At 42.2% G+C, this 12335-nt stretch overlaps 1 protein-coding gene across 2 annotated transcripts in view; it reads right to left on the reverse strand.

Moving 5' to 3' along the window:
• The window catches only part of cdh6 (cadherin 6), a 118757-nt gene that overhangs the window by 75722 nt on the left and 30700 nt on the right, over positions 1–12335 (reverse strand). For both annotated transcript variants that reach the window (XM_037788091.1, XM_037788092.1), the window contains exon 2: positions 7606–7949. In XM_037788091.1, coding sequence (XP_037644019.1) covers positions 7606–7824 — 219 coding nt within the window. In that variant the 5' untranslated portion in view covers positions 7825–7949. The remainder of the gene's footprint in view (positions 1–7605; positions 7950–12335) is intronic.

Below are 12335 nucleotides of genomic sequence, written 5' to 3' on the forward strand. Positions count from 1 at the left end.
ATGTTGTAATTGGACCAAAATCAATGTACTGTATTTATATTTAGGTTGTGGGTTAAAATACAGACTAATACAGTATAGTTTTGTGTTCTTTACCTCTATTATCACCACAGCTGGCATTTAGCACAAGGGGGGCATCCTTTGCCACAAACATGGGGAATGGACACAGCAACAATATCCATAAACAGACAAAAATCCTTTATTAGAAGCCTAAAAAAGTATGTCTTGTGTTCGTCACCTGGGCCATAGAATATGGTCCACCATACTCACCAATTAAACTGCTAAGATCTGGGAACTAAAGTCTGACAGGTCAAGAAACGAGATGATTTACACCAATTTATCCAGATTATCTAAACCATTTTATTCGGAGCGCAAACTGTAAAGCCCCTTTCACACAGGCACTGCAAACCTGAACTTATGTAGACATTACCCGGAGGAGCTGTATGTGAGAATGCACATGTCTGAATCATTCAGACCGGACGTTAAACAGACGTTACCCTGCCAGCTCTCTAGTACAAAGTACTAGTGTGAAACCAAACAAAAATCCAAGGGTGAAGAAGACGAGTCATTTACACAAAGAGGCCTTCGAAAATGTCTAATGCCCCCGGCCACGTCAGCAGCGCGTAGCAGCTGCGTGTCAGCTGTGTCTCTTCTAGCGATTCGAGATTTTGACTATTTTTACCGCGAGTAGCGCGGTTCACAGCAACAACAGACAGTGAAAATGATCGTTTCACAGTATATTGACATCATACCAGCAGCATTACTACAGTTTCAATATCTAGATATCTGTAGAATATTTCACGGACATGAAAAAAAATAAAGATTTATTTTTAAATCAACACTTCCTGCTTTCATTTCAAAATAAAAAAAAATTCTGTGGACAGACTGTGGATTATTATTATTATTATTATTATTTACAAATGAGCACAGGCTTCTTAACCTTTTTCTGTCTAAAATAAATATAAATGACATTTATTACCTCCGCCAAGGCCGAAGGCCTAGGAAGGAGGTTATGTTTTCACCGGCGTTGGTTTGTTTGTTTGTCTGTTAGCAGGACTACGCCAAAAGTCTGTGATGGATTTGAATGAAATTTCTTGGAGGGGTGGGGTGTGGCATAATGAACAATCCATTAGATTTTGGTGACGATCCACATCATGATCCGGATTCAGGAATTTTTTTAAGGATTCCGATCAGCCACAACATTAAGACCTCTGGGTATAACACATGTGCAGTGTAACTGATAACGCGTTGATGACGCATGACCACGCCTCTTTCCTTCAGAGAGAGACAGAGAGAGAGCCGAGGGGGGGGACAACAACTGTAGATTCTGCATTTTTTGACATTAAACTCTGTGAAATTACATTGAGTTCGACCAAAGCACACTTGGTGATTGTAGGAAAGAGTAACGACGGTTTAGGTGAGTTTTATTTTGTTTCTGTCCACTTAGAATGAAGTGTTTTACGATGCTCTGCTACGTACAGCTGATCTCAACATAAACAAAAATACACGTGGATGATGGCGCAAGCTGACCGGAGAGGGGGGGGGGCAATTGTACTCCGGCACCTTGGCAGAGGTCTGCGCTCTCCGAGTGCCATTCTAGTATTGAAAGGAAAAAGCCATTATGGGAGGCAAACTCAACGAAGAAAGAAAGGGCTGGCAGCAGCAGAAACGCCGCCAGTGTGGACACCTCACGCATGGGAACCGCAGTAGTTCAACGAGGCATCTACGAACCGACTACGTGGCCGCGTTGTGATCCGCGTCATGTCCTGCCTCCTGCACGCTCTACCCACTCAAACTGAGGCCCAGGGTTGTTTGTTATTCGTTGTTTACTGTTCTTACATGGAAAAGGATGATGTCAAGCTGAGTGAAGGTAACGCTTGCTGTGCAACTGAATATTAATAAATTGCATCAGGGCTGGATAAACATTCTGTTTTAGACGATTCTTAAATGTCTGCACTCCATGGTATCAGGGGTAAAAAAAAATATCCCTGTCCCTGCTAATCTGTCTCTAAACCATATTGTTGTCACCAACACATATCTGAAGCACCCAGCAGACCCCCTGCAGTGAAGGCAACACCCCAGCAGGGAGGAGAGTCTGCTGACTCCGTCTCACTTCTCCCTGTGTTTACCTCAATCGTGGCAAACTCCTGTTTGTTTCAAAGCTTACTTTGTTTTGTGCTGCTGTCAGACAGCAGGCTTCATACGGAGCAGCACAATAGCTGCCGGCATCTGGCTACTGATCAAACAGCACAGCTCCAACTATCCTCACGCTGCACTGTGTGCTAACTTCGCTAATAGAATCTCCTCTAGATATTAAACAGAGCAGCCAGTTACATGGAAAATCCCTACATAACCCCACTATCTGTACACGAGGTAAGTGAACATTATACACCTTGTTATTACTATGAGTGCAATAATACATTACGTTTCACATACAGCTTCACTAGTGGGTAGAAATGGAGCAATTATGTTAGTTATTTTTATAAAGCGGTCCCTTTATCCTGACAGTAGTGCATGAGACAGGTAATCTGAAGAAAATGATTTGTCCTCCGGTGCTCCTAACGGCATCTGCAAGATTTCACAGACCGGAGGAAAACAAGCAGTCAGAGCTGATCTGGGATCTGCTGTCCAGCTGCCGTCTATGAGAGCCGGCTGTCAATCACTCACGAACTCCGACCAAACGGTCAAACTAGGCAGCGCTGATCAAATATGAATCAATATTCTGTTACTGTGATGCCTATTTCTCTCCTCAAATGTTTTCAGAATCATCTTGTAGTGTACTAGCTGTAAAATGAGAAAGTTTGTGACCCGGCAGCCATGTTGAGATCAGTTGAGAAAATACCAAGCACCGCCCACCAGCCGGAGCACAGCCAATAGGAACGCTCTCTCTCTCTCTCTAAACTGACCTGTGATTGGTCAAAGTCTCCAGTCATGGGCTAGATTTTTTAAAGCACTTATAACACATTACAGCATTTATAATCTGCCAAGCAAAAGATGGCAGTGAAAAGAAATAGTTGAGACGTTCCATTTTGCAGAAGAAGCAGTGGCTTTGATCAGTTACAGTTATGAATAAAGCTTAATTGTTATGGTTCTCTTTTCATTTTGTTCAGAGCTTCAGAATGGCTACTGAATGGAATTTGAGATGAGGTTGTTTTGTCAACCACAGTATGTGTAGTTTGGTGTTTTTCTAAATGTCCTGTCCCATCAAGTTGGCCTTGTAAAAACCTGTTTAAACTTGTTTCAAAGTTTGGGCATAATGTAGCTCCATTGTCACATTTTCTGCTTCTGTTTCCACTGTTCTCTGCTTGCTTTGGAGATCCTGGAACTATATGTGGACACTGCTCAGGAGGTGGTACAAGTATGGCAGATCTAGAATCAAGAACAACAGTAACCACCATTTTACTGCTGCGCCTGTATCAACCAGGAGCACTAATGCTTTAAAAAAAGATTGGAAGCTGGACAAAGATGTCCAGGTCCTCAATAGTATTTGGGTATATGAGGCCATTCATAAAGAGCTGGAGCTGGTAGTTTTAGAAACAAAGATTTAAAGATTAAACAAAATTATAGAAAAATGAATGATCACGATGTGTTCAGTGGAGAAAACTAAAAAACGACTGGGTGGTATGACATGCTGAATGCTGTCTTAGATCAACCGACTGCCTCGTGCCTTTCCTTTCCTTTGGCGTATAAACTTGTAAATCTCATGTTCATGTAAACTTGAGAGAAAATCAGTAACGATGTTGTCTTGCCTTTTTAAGGGCAAACCATTTGTAAAATTCAGCGCAGACACAAGTATGGAGTTCGGAGCAAACATTTACAAAGTCCCTGAAGGTTGAAGTCATGGGAAGCCTCAGTTCACAGGTTGTTAAGTTCCTGCAGTGAAACAAAGCTATCTGTGTGAACACTGAAAACGTCATCAGTGTGTCAACTGACATGAGGACGATTATATGATGATGATATTAGGGCTGTCAATCAATTAAAATAGTTAATCGCCATTAATCACAGATTAATCACACTTTTTTTTATCTGTTCAAAATGTACCTTAAAGGAAGATTTGTCAAGTATTTAATACTCTTATCAACATGGGAGTGGACAAATATGCTTCTTTATGCAAATATATGTATATATTTGTTATTGGAAATCAATGAACAACACAAAACAATGACAAATATTGTCCAGAAACCCTCACAGGTACTGCATTTAGCATAAAAATAGGCTCAAATCATAGCAAACTCAAGCCCAACAGCTGTCAGTGTGTCAGTGTGCTGACTTGACTATGAGTTGCCCCAAACTGCATGTGATTATCATAAAGTGGGCATGTCTGTAAAGGGGAGACTCGTGGGTACCCATAGAACCCATTCTGTCTACATTCACATATCTGGAGGTCAGAGGTCAAGAGACCCCTTTGAAAATGGCCATGACAGTTTTTCCTCGCGAAAATTTTGCGTAAGTTTAGAGTGTTATTTATCCTCCTTCGTGACAAGCTAGTAGTGGTTGGTACCAATGGATTCTTAAGGTTTTTCTAGTTTCATATGATGCCAGTATCTTCACTCTATCCTTAAAACTGAGCCCGCTACAACCTAAAAATCACAAGTTGCGTTAATGTGTGAAAGAAATTAGTGGCGTTAAAACAAATTTGCATAAACTTTGACAGCCCTAATATGTATATGCAACATATAACACAGAACCCCTTCACACCTGGCATTAAAATGCCTTTTGGGTGATTGGATTGCAATCGGATGCATTGTGACCACATTGAACACAAGTGTAAATGCAATTGCGTTTTCAATCCACATACAACAACTACAGTATGTGAGAGGAGAGGTGGATGTGATGTTCCGTTGTTTGAGCCGGACAGAGCGATCAGATCTCAATACGGACACTGGAGACACATATTAATACCAGATGTAAATGTAATCAGATTAATCATATCTGGATACGAGATGCAATTTACTGCCAGGTGTAAACAGGGTCATACTGTAGACAACAGTGTTTCCAATCAATTGTCAAGCGAATTTTAAGCAAAATACGAATTAGGCGAATTTCCATCAACTGGCTTGGAGTGAATAAACTCGACTACAGCGTAGTTTGGTCAGATGTTGGCGCTATAGGCAACGCATGGCTGTAATCTGCCAGTAAACAGAGTAGAAGAAGAAGTAGAGGTTGCGAACTGGAAACAAAACAGGTCGCCTTTGTCATCTAATCATGTATGAGAGAAAATTGGAGTGGTCTTCAGGAATTTGTTTCAATTGGACAAGTTTTAATTGTTCTTTCATGCCAGCTGGTATTGACCATGTTTCATGTTGTCTGGAGACGAAGACAAGCATTCACACACGTTATGGGAATATCCGGGAAGACGTGGGTTAAACGTTTGCTACATCAGAAATTATTCGCAAAGGCGTTTCCATATCCCATTTAGCGCATCAACTCTTTTTCAACAAAACCAAAAACCACCTCAAGCGAGCGTAACAACTTTTGAGGAAATCAAAATGCGCATAAAAACATGTGAATGGAAACACGGCTAATGAGAGGATTAGGAGAGAGGGAGAGAGAGAGAGCTTAGGTAAGGAATAGTAACAGGATGGTACTGACACAGGAGTCATTAGTCTCTCTGCATGCGAGGTGGAAAAACTCTAAACCTTCCCAATATATTCACTTCACATTACACATTCTGTCTTCGTGCCTACCCTGCCATTTCCTTCCTGTCAGCCTGTCTGCCTCTTTGCCCTGAATGTGTACTGCACAGCGCAGTCGCTGGGCCACAAACACATCATCAACACAAGTTTTGGAAGAGCAAAAAATATAACACTCTAACAATTTCAGAGATTCCATTATTTGTGTTGTGAAAACTTGTCAAGGTGGCACGCCGAGGAAACGGGGCTGCAGCAGCGTCGGCGGTGCTTTCACTGCTCCAACTACAGAACTCTGACGCACATCCAAAGTCACCTAAAATACATGTTGTACAGTGTCTGCTGTTCAGCGTACTCTTCACTGCTATCGTGAGCTAAAGTTAAAGCCCCTATGTGTGAACTGTTTGAGTGATTATAACATATTTTAAATCCCTTTGGTGGTATAAGTTTTTGTTTGTAGAAAATGATTGTATCAGCAGGCCTTCCTGTTCGTAACAGTGTTTTTTTTTTTTTTAAATACCACCACTGAGGTCGCCAAAGTTGAAAATCTTCAAATACTACAAATGGTTGCTTTAAAAGTGCTAAATGTGAGATTGGGAGCATTTCTATTGCCTCCACATGGCTCTCAACATGGTGACGGCACAACCAGCGGCTCGCAGCTAACGGTCCAAACCAAGCCCCCAGGAAGAGCGCCGGTCGTCGATCCCAACTTGCGTAGTGGCCAAACGGAAGTACTGCAACTTCTGTGTCCGTCCTTTTTCCAATAGACTTACATTGGGAAAGAGACGTCTGTAACTCCACGGATTTTTTTTTTTGAGATGAACAAACTTCCCAGTACGAACACCTAAATAGCCCATATTTAAAAAAATAAGTTTTTAAAGTTGTAAAATGAACTAATAGCCAAATCCAGAGTTATTTCCCTTCCTCAGTTCATGTGAATGAGACCCAGACTGAGGCTGGAGCGCAAGCCGTGACGACGGCGTGACGCTGGTACCCCGTGACCGAGTCTGCGATGACGCCTTCAGTCGGTTCGGCGTTATCAACTGTAACTGCCATATGAGAGCAGTGCAGAGCAGTTGCTTTGAGCTAGCCGGCGGGGCACGCTCACATGCACGAAAATGCACTAAAAGCACACGCTGCCACGACATCATTCTCTGCTCAGGTAGACATTACTCCTCTATATCTTTACATAGCTATGTCTTATTTGATGATATATCAATGCTCTGAATACCGTACAGACTACCTTAATGCTCTGAATATCGTACAGACTACCTTAATGCTCTGAATACCGTACAGACTACCTTAATGCTCTGAATACCGTACAGACTACCTTAATGCTCTGAATATCGTACAGACTACCTTTAAGAACAACAAGAGGGAAAGACGGTATGCATGATATATAAACTCATGCATCTCAAAGTCTCAGTAACGCCTCAGTAATGTCAGTTATACAGTAATATGATCAAAGTCTGCTAATGTTAGCTAACAATAGCCCCCAAAAGCTACTGGTCATACCAGACCAGTTAGCTAATTAACAAATCCTACTATGGCGAAGGCATGACCAGGCCCTACTCTGCCTCTGATTGGCTCGTTGCCTTCGATGGTTGGGTTGGTTAGGGTTAGGGTAGGGGTAAGAATATCACTGGTGTTTCTCTCTAAGTCAAAAGCTAATAGTGTGTTTTGTGTGTGAATATGAGAACTATATTAAATATTAGATGGTTTCTGAACACACTTTGGTGTAGCAGTGATCATCAGCAGGGGTAATTCATTATGCTTGCAGGCAAAGAAGTCATGAGCAAAATGTGTGAAGAGTGATTAACTTTAGCATAAATTCATATTAATGCAATTCAGGAAAGAAGAACAAACATCACTAATGAGTGTCTTTCTAACAAAATCAAGGGAATTGTATTTGATGCCATGTTGGATTATGTCTAACATTCACTGTAACAAAAGATGGAGGCAGTGGCACAGCTCTTACCTTGCCAATGTACTGGTAGTCGCTGCCCGTATACTCCTCCTGCAGGAAAAACTGGTTCCACATCCAGCCTCGTCTCACTCTTTTGAGCAGCTTCTCTCCTCTGATCGCTGCTTCAGTTCCTTCTTCACCCACTGTCTCTATTCTCTGTCCACTCAAAGACAAAGCATCCAGGGACAGGCCAAGACAGAGCCACACCATGCCCAGTGAGATAGTCCTCATTTCTCTGAAGGAGTGTGTAGGATGCACAGGTCAGAAATGTTTTATCTTCCCAGCTGGGTCACCTTGAATTGGGAGATGGCTCTATCAGTCATAGTCCTTCAGGTTTTGACTGAGTGGGGAAGGAGCTGAAAAAGAAGCAGAGAAACAGAAATGAGTACATGGCTGGGCTAAACATTGCAACTCCGAGGTAGGAGTGAATTTTCATCTTATTGATTTGGAAATGTATGCAAACTAAAAAAGAGGTAAACAGAAAGAACACCAGAAACAAACTTAATCACCATTTACAGTTGCAGCACAGTGGTCTGCATCGGATTTACTAACCCTTTGACAACTCATGTCAGAGGAGCATCAAACGGATGCACAAGTCTTCCTGTCATTTGAGAAGCAACTGATGTGCGATCAGTGAAACGCAGAAAGCCCTTTCCTTCGTTAATTTAAAGGAGGATTGCACCAATAACAGGCGGAGATGTGGTAAGTGTAGCTGATACATCAGACATGATCATCATCGATCCCAAATCCCTCACCAAAACCCTCACAGCTTCTGCCTCACCATCGACAACTCCACTCTTGTCTCCCTCACCACACATCCGCAATCTCGGGAGACATTTTCGACAGCAACCTCTCCTTCGAACACCACGTCAACCAAATCACAGAGACTGCCTTTTTCCACCTAAAAAACATAGCTTGACTCCGCCCATCACTCTGATCCACGCCTTCATCACACCCAGAATCGACTACTGCAACGGCATTCTTTATGGCACATCATCCAAAGTCCTAAATAAACCCCAGTACATACAGAACTCTGCTGCTCGTCTGCTCACCCATTCCCGCTCTTGTGATCAAATCACCCCTGTCCACCAGAACCTCCACTGGCTCCTTGTCCTCCAGAACCTCCACTGTCCCACAGCGGATCCAATTCAAAGTCCTTCTCCTCACTCACAAAGCCCTACATAACCAGGCCCTCTCCTATACCTCGCAAACCTGCTTCACCATCACACCCCTTACCGCTCCCTCCGCTCCTCTGATGCCAACCTCCTGTTCCCACCACTCAGGACTAAGCACCGGACCTGGGGCGACAGAGCCTTCTCCATAGCTGCCCCCCTTTCCTCTGGAACTCACTTTCCAAACACATCCGAGACTGCACCAACCTGTCCACATTCAAATCACAAATCAAAAGTCACCTTTTCCGAACAGCTTTTAATGTGTGATCTATGTTGTGTTATATATTTTTAAAGTGTTGTTTTCTATAATCATTTTAACTTATGTAAAGTGTCTTTGAGTACCCTGAAAAGTGCTCTATACATAAACTGCATTATTATTATTATTAAATCAAACAGGCCAAGTACCTTGGATGAACCATCCTATAAAAAGTGTGAACTGAAGCGAGACACCCACACAATTCCAGAGAGTTCTCTAAATCTCATGAACAATCTGTACACACTCTCATAGGCTTTTTTTCCCCCCGACAACGTTAAATATTCCCATTTACCACGGTTGTCTCTCCATAAACACAGTTTTCTTTTTTGCCTGGTATAAAGAGGACGACGCATAAATGCACTCCCACTCCGACCGCCCAGCCGTACAGTCATTAGTGACACAAGGAGAGAGATGTTTAACAAAAGCAAAAGAGTCAGACTATCATTTCACATTAACACAACAAAGGCAGAAATCCATTGAAAAGGCCACAGAGAGGCTGTAATAACAGCAGAGACACAGAGCATTACTGACACCAGTGAGGAGACACTGACGAGGTTAAGAAATATGAAAGGTAAGTGGCATGTAATCTTCACCATCTCTGACTACTGAACGCTACGGCTTCTATCAAGATGTGTTTCCACAATGAGAGGAGTGAATTATTCATGAATGAATATACTTTCACTCATTTTTTTTCTCACAATGATAAAGGTAATGGGCCTTTCACACAGAACGCGGCAACGGCACCACTACGCTGCAAAACCCATTATTTCCAACGGCTCGTGCGGCGCAACAACGGCTTGTGATGTGCGCAGCGAAATTGCCACTTGGATTGATGAAAGCGACTTACATATTTGAGATCGCAAGATTGCGAATCCTTGGAGAGACTTGATGATTACAATATAAGTTAGTTTAGATTTTGAATGGGCAACATTAAATCCATTGATACATTTCATTTGGTTAGGATTCGATCCAGGTTTAAATGTTCCATCATTAGGTTTAGCAGTGACATCTTGATTTTTACAGACTTAATCCTTATTGGTTTAACCGGGGCAGAAAAGTTGAAGCCTCATTTACAGAATGTTTCTCTCATGTATCTAAAGCCCCTTTCCCACTGGATAAAAAAAGGCCGCCGTTTCCGTGACATCGAATGTGACACATGTGGAAAAATAATAGAGAGGCCAGTGCGTCATACTCGCGATAGGAAAAGAGTATATCACCTATTTTTAGCGGGTTTTCCCACGCGCAAATTTAGGTGGAAAAAGGGTATAATAGCACAATAGCCCAATATAATGAACTGGTTGTGTGTAGTCTTTATAAGGATTACAGAACGGCCTTACACCAGTGGTTATATGTAAATATTCAACCTTCCTGCATCATTACAGGGAGATAAATTGCCTCGGCTTTAAATAAACTTTTCCCTCAAAAACATGATTGACTACTGACTTAGTGGTTGTAGTATCTGAAAAACACTTCCCCAAACTGCCTTTGTGCACTTAAAAAACTGCACTGGATCAATAAATCCATACGCATTCACGTTGAAAGATCTGGGAGGAACGCTTACACAGCAATTACAACACTGAAAGGAAATGTGTTTTTACCTTCCCACACAAGAGCTTCGTCAGTGTCTTGCTGCAACAAGCAAAAATAATGTTCTTTTTTATCGGAGCTACTTTCCATACAAATGTAAACCCATTGCATTCGGTTGACACAGCATAGCAACACTTTGTTCAGACTAGATCAATGTCACACTTTTGTAGGATTCGGGGAGACTTCAGGAGAATAAAAGAGTGGGGAAGTGCTACTCATCAAGGAAAAGCAGACATGATCATGAACCGACTGATTAAAGTGACTAATCAACTAACTGTGCTCATTGTGCACTGACCTTGCAGAGCTTCATTTGAAGGATAATCCGCCACATCAGTTCACACTTTCAGCACTAGGGTGCAGCCCTGATATGCAACAGTGGTTTCCAACCATCAGCCCATCACAACCTGACTGTGCTGATAGCTTCACCAGCACGGTTGAAGCGGTGCCATTCCTTTATCACAATGACACCATTATTCTGACCAATTTAAAGTATACACCAACATTGTTCTCATATTAATAACAGGTAAGTTATTGATGTTGTTGAAGCCCTAAACTGACAAATCACAAAGCTTTCTCACTCCATCCTCTCCTTGTCTCTATCCTGCTCCGTCTAATGTTTCCTCTCCTGCTCTCTGCCTCTACTGCATTAGTCCCATTAAGTTGGTGCTCTATGAAAAGGCTTTCATTTAATCAGGTGAAGAACACACAGGAGACTGATTGATTCTGGCTGGATGCCTTCACTCGCTTTTTAACGAGCCTCACCGCTCCATTATTGTGCAGTGAAAGAGGCTGCAGCCTTCAAGTTTTCCAGTTCAAAGGGATTTCCCCCATCGCCTTGTTATTTTAGTGTGTATCTGAGTGTGTGTGTGTGCGTGTGTGTGAAGTCTCCAAAAGACTCTTAACCCTCATCCCACCAACAGCAGACCCCCGAGGTCTACTTTTTTTTTCGGTCATATCTCACAGGTGCTTTATTTTACCATTCCAATTTTTCATTCTGTTTTAATATGTGCTTTTTAAATAACAATTTTAAATACCAATGTATTGGGGTCCTGGGTGCCCCAAGTCAAAAGCAGCCGATGTATTTTTTTAAGATAGAAGAGGATAGATACATAAAATGTTTGCCATGGGTCCCCTTTTAAAGGAAGACATATCACGCTGTCATTGTCAGGTTCATACTTGTATTTAGGGTTTCTGCTAGAATATGTTTACATGCTTTAATATTCAAAAAACATTATTTTTCTCCTCCTGTCTTTCTGAATATACCTGTATTCACCCTCTGTCTGAAACACTCCATTTTAGTGCCTCTGTCTTTAAGCCCTCCTTCCGAAAAAGCCACGCATCACGCGCTGTTCGTAGGGCATGAAGTGCCGGAGGGGCTAATCTCGCTGTAAAAACAGCTCAACTTTTGAGCGATATTTAGCCCCTTTCCCAGTAAGCTAGCATGACACCAAGCCCCAAGGAAGAGTGCCGGTCATTGATGACAACTTTTGTAGGGGCCAAACGGCGGTACTACAACTTCTGTGTCCGTCACATGATGCATTGGGCCCAAAAATACTTTTTCCCATAGACTTACATTGGGAAAGAGACGTCTGTTACTCAGCGGATAATTTTTTAGGTAAATGAACTCCCCAGTACAAACACTTGAATAGCCCTTACTTAAATCATTATGTCCTAACAGATAGAGCCCGAGCAACACAACCTCCTCTCCACACTAAACAGGTAGAGCC

The sequence above is a fragment of the Sebastes umbrosus genome, chromosome 12 (assembly GCF_015220745.1).
Source record: "Sebastes umbrosus isolate fSebUmb1 chromosome 12, fSebUmb1.pri, whole genome shotgun sequence".
NCBI classification, from domain to species: domain Eukaryota; kingdom Metazoa; phylum Chordata; class Actinopteri; order Perciformes; family Sebastidae; genus Sebastes; species Sebastes umbrosus.